Source organism: Mandrillus leucophaeus, unplaced genomic scaffold (genome assembly GCF_000951045.1).
Source record: "Mandrillus leucophaeus isolate KB7577 unplaced genomic scaffold, Mleu.le_1.0 Scaffold757, whole genome shotgun sequence".
NCBI lineage: Eukaryota > Metazoa > Chordata > Mammalia > Primates > Cercopithecidae > Mandrillus > Mandrillus leucophaeus.
Window position 1 is genome coordinate 22,587 of NW_012108219.1, and position 1,116 is coordinate 23,702.

Sequence of the window (1,116 nt, forward strand, 5' to 3'; positions counted from 1 at the left end):
GGCCAAAAATATAATTTTGAAGAAAAAATCCTACAGTGACACATTCAGTGTGAGATCATTTATGTGGACTTAAAGCACATAATAAAACAATCTCTGAAAACAGAGATTGGATGGTTACACACACCAAATTTTAATAAAGGTATAAGTTGGACTAGAAGCAGAACAAAGGTATTTATAATATTTTAATTATTTTAAAATAGCTGATGCAAAAATGACAAAGATCAGCATTTATTTATTTTAGATGGTTGATCACACATATTTGAATATTATTTTCTAAGTCTCTGTAGTTTCAAGCATTTCAAAATCTAAAGAATAGCAATTTTTAAAAGCTATAAAAATATGAATAAAGGATTAGAAAGCAGAAACTCTTAATTAATATGCTGGATTCTGAGACAACTTTAAACTCAACAGTAGTATTTACCATGGTGTCAAATTTAGCATTTATCTTGAGTTCACAAACTGAGTTCACTAATTTTGTCTCCGTTTTTCAAATTTCTAGCATTTACAGACTACTATAACAACTATACTCTTTTAGGCTAAGTGTTGGAAGATAGTAATAGATTTCTGGCTGTGTGACTAAAGAAATCTTACTTTACTAACATAACTCCAAGATCACTATTCAAGCTCATCACTCTCACTGTCCCTTCATGTGGTCATCGTGCCCATCTATGAGGTGTCCAAAGCCAAAAGCCCATCCCTATTTAGAATTTGGCTCCCATGACTGTATTTTCCATTTGGTTTGTCTATTACCCTGGCCATTATTTACACACTAAGGTTCATTCTTTGAGTTCATGCAAGAACAGTTTCTGGGGTCTTTAAATTTTACGAAGGAACTTACGACATTCTGCTCAACTGTAAGGATACACACAATTAATACACCTGAAAGCTCCCCTCCCTTTCTTAACAAGATTGTGCTGACTACTTTTATCTGATAAAGAGGATCACTCTACAAATAATATTTGTCTCAAATGATGACTCACCTCTGGATAAAGATGGAAGCGTTTTACTGTATTAATTACAAGAGGATATTCAGTAAGCCTGTCATTCATAATCATCCACAGTCCTTCCAAAAATGAAGGTGCTTCAATAATGGTCTTGAAGTAGGAATAATAAAGT

General features: G+C 32.9%; 1 protein-coding gene across 1 annotated transcript in view; it reads right to left on the reverse strand.

Annotated features, from left to right (window-relative positions):
• LOC105529245 (putative C-mannosyltransferase DPY19L2P1) overlaps positions 1-1,116 on the reverse strand; it is a 58,687-nt gene that overhangs the window by 19,673 nt on the left and 37,898 nt on the right. The window contains exon 4 of the mRNA XM_011966347.1: positions 981-1,116. This exon is cut by the window's right edge and continues 2 nt beyond it. Within this exon, the coding sequence (XP_011821737.1) occupies positions 981-1,116 (136 nt within the window). The remainder of the gene's footprint in view (positions 1-980) is intronic.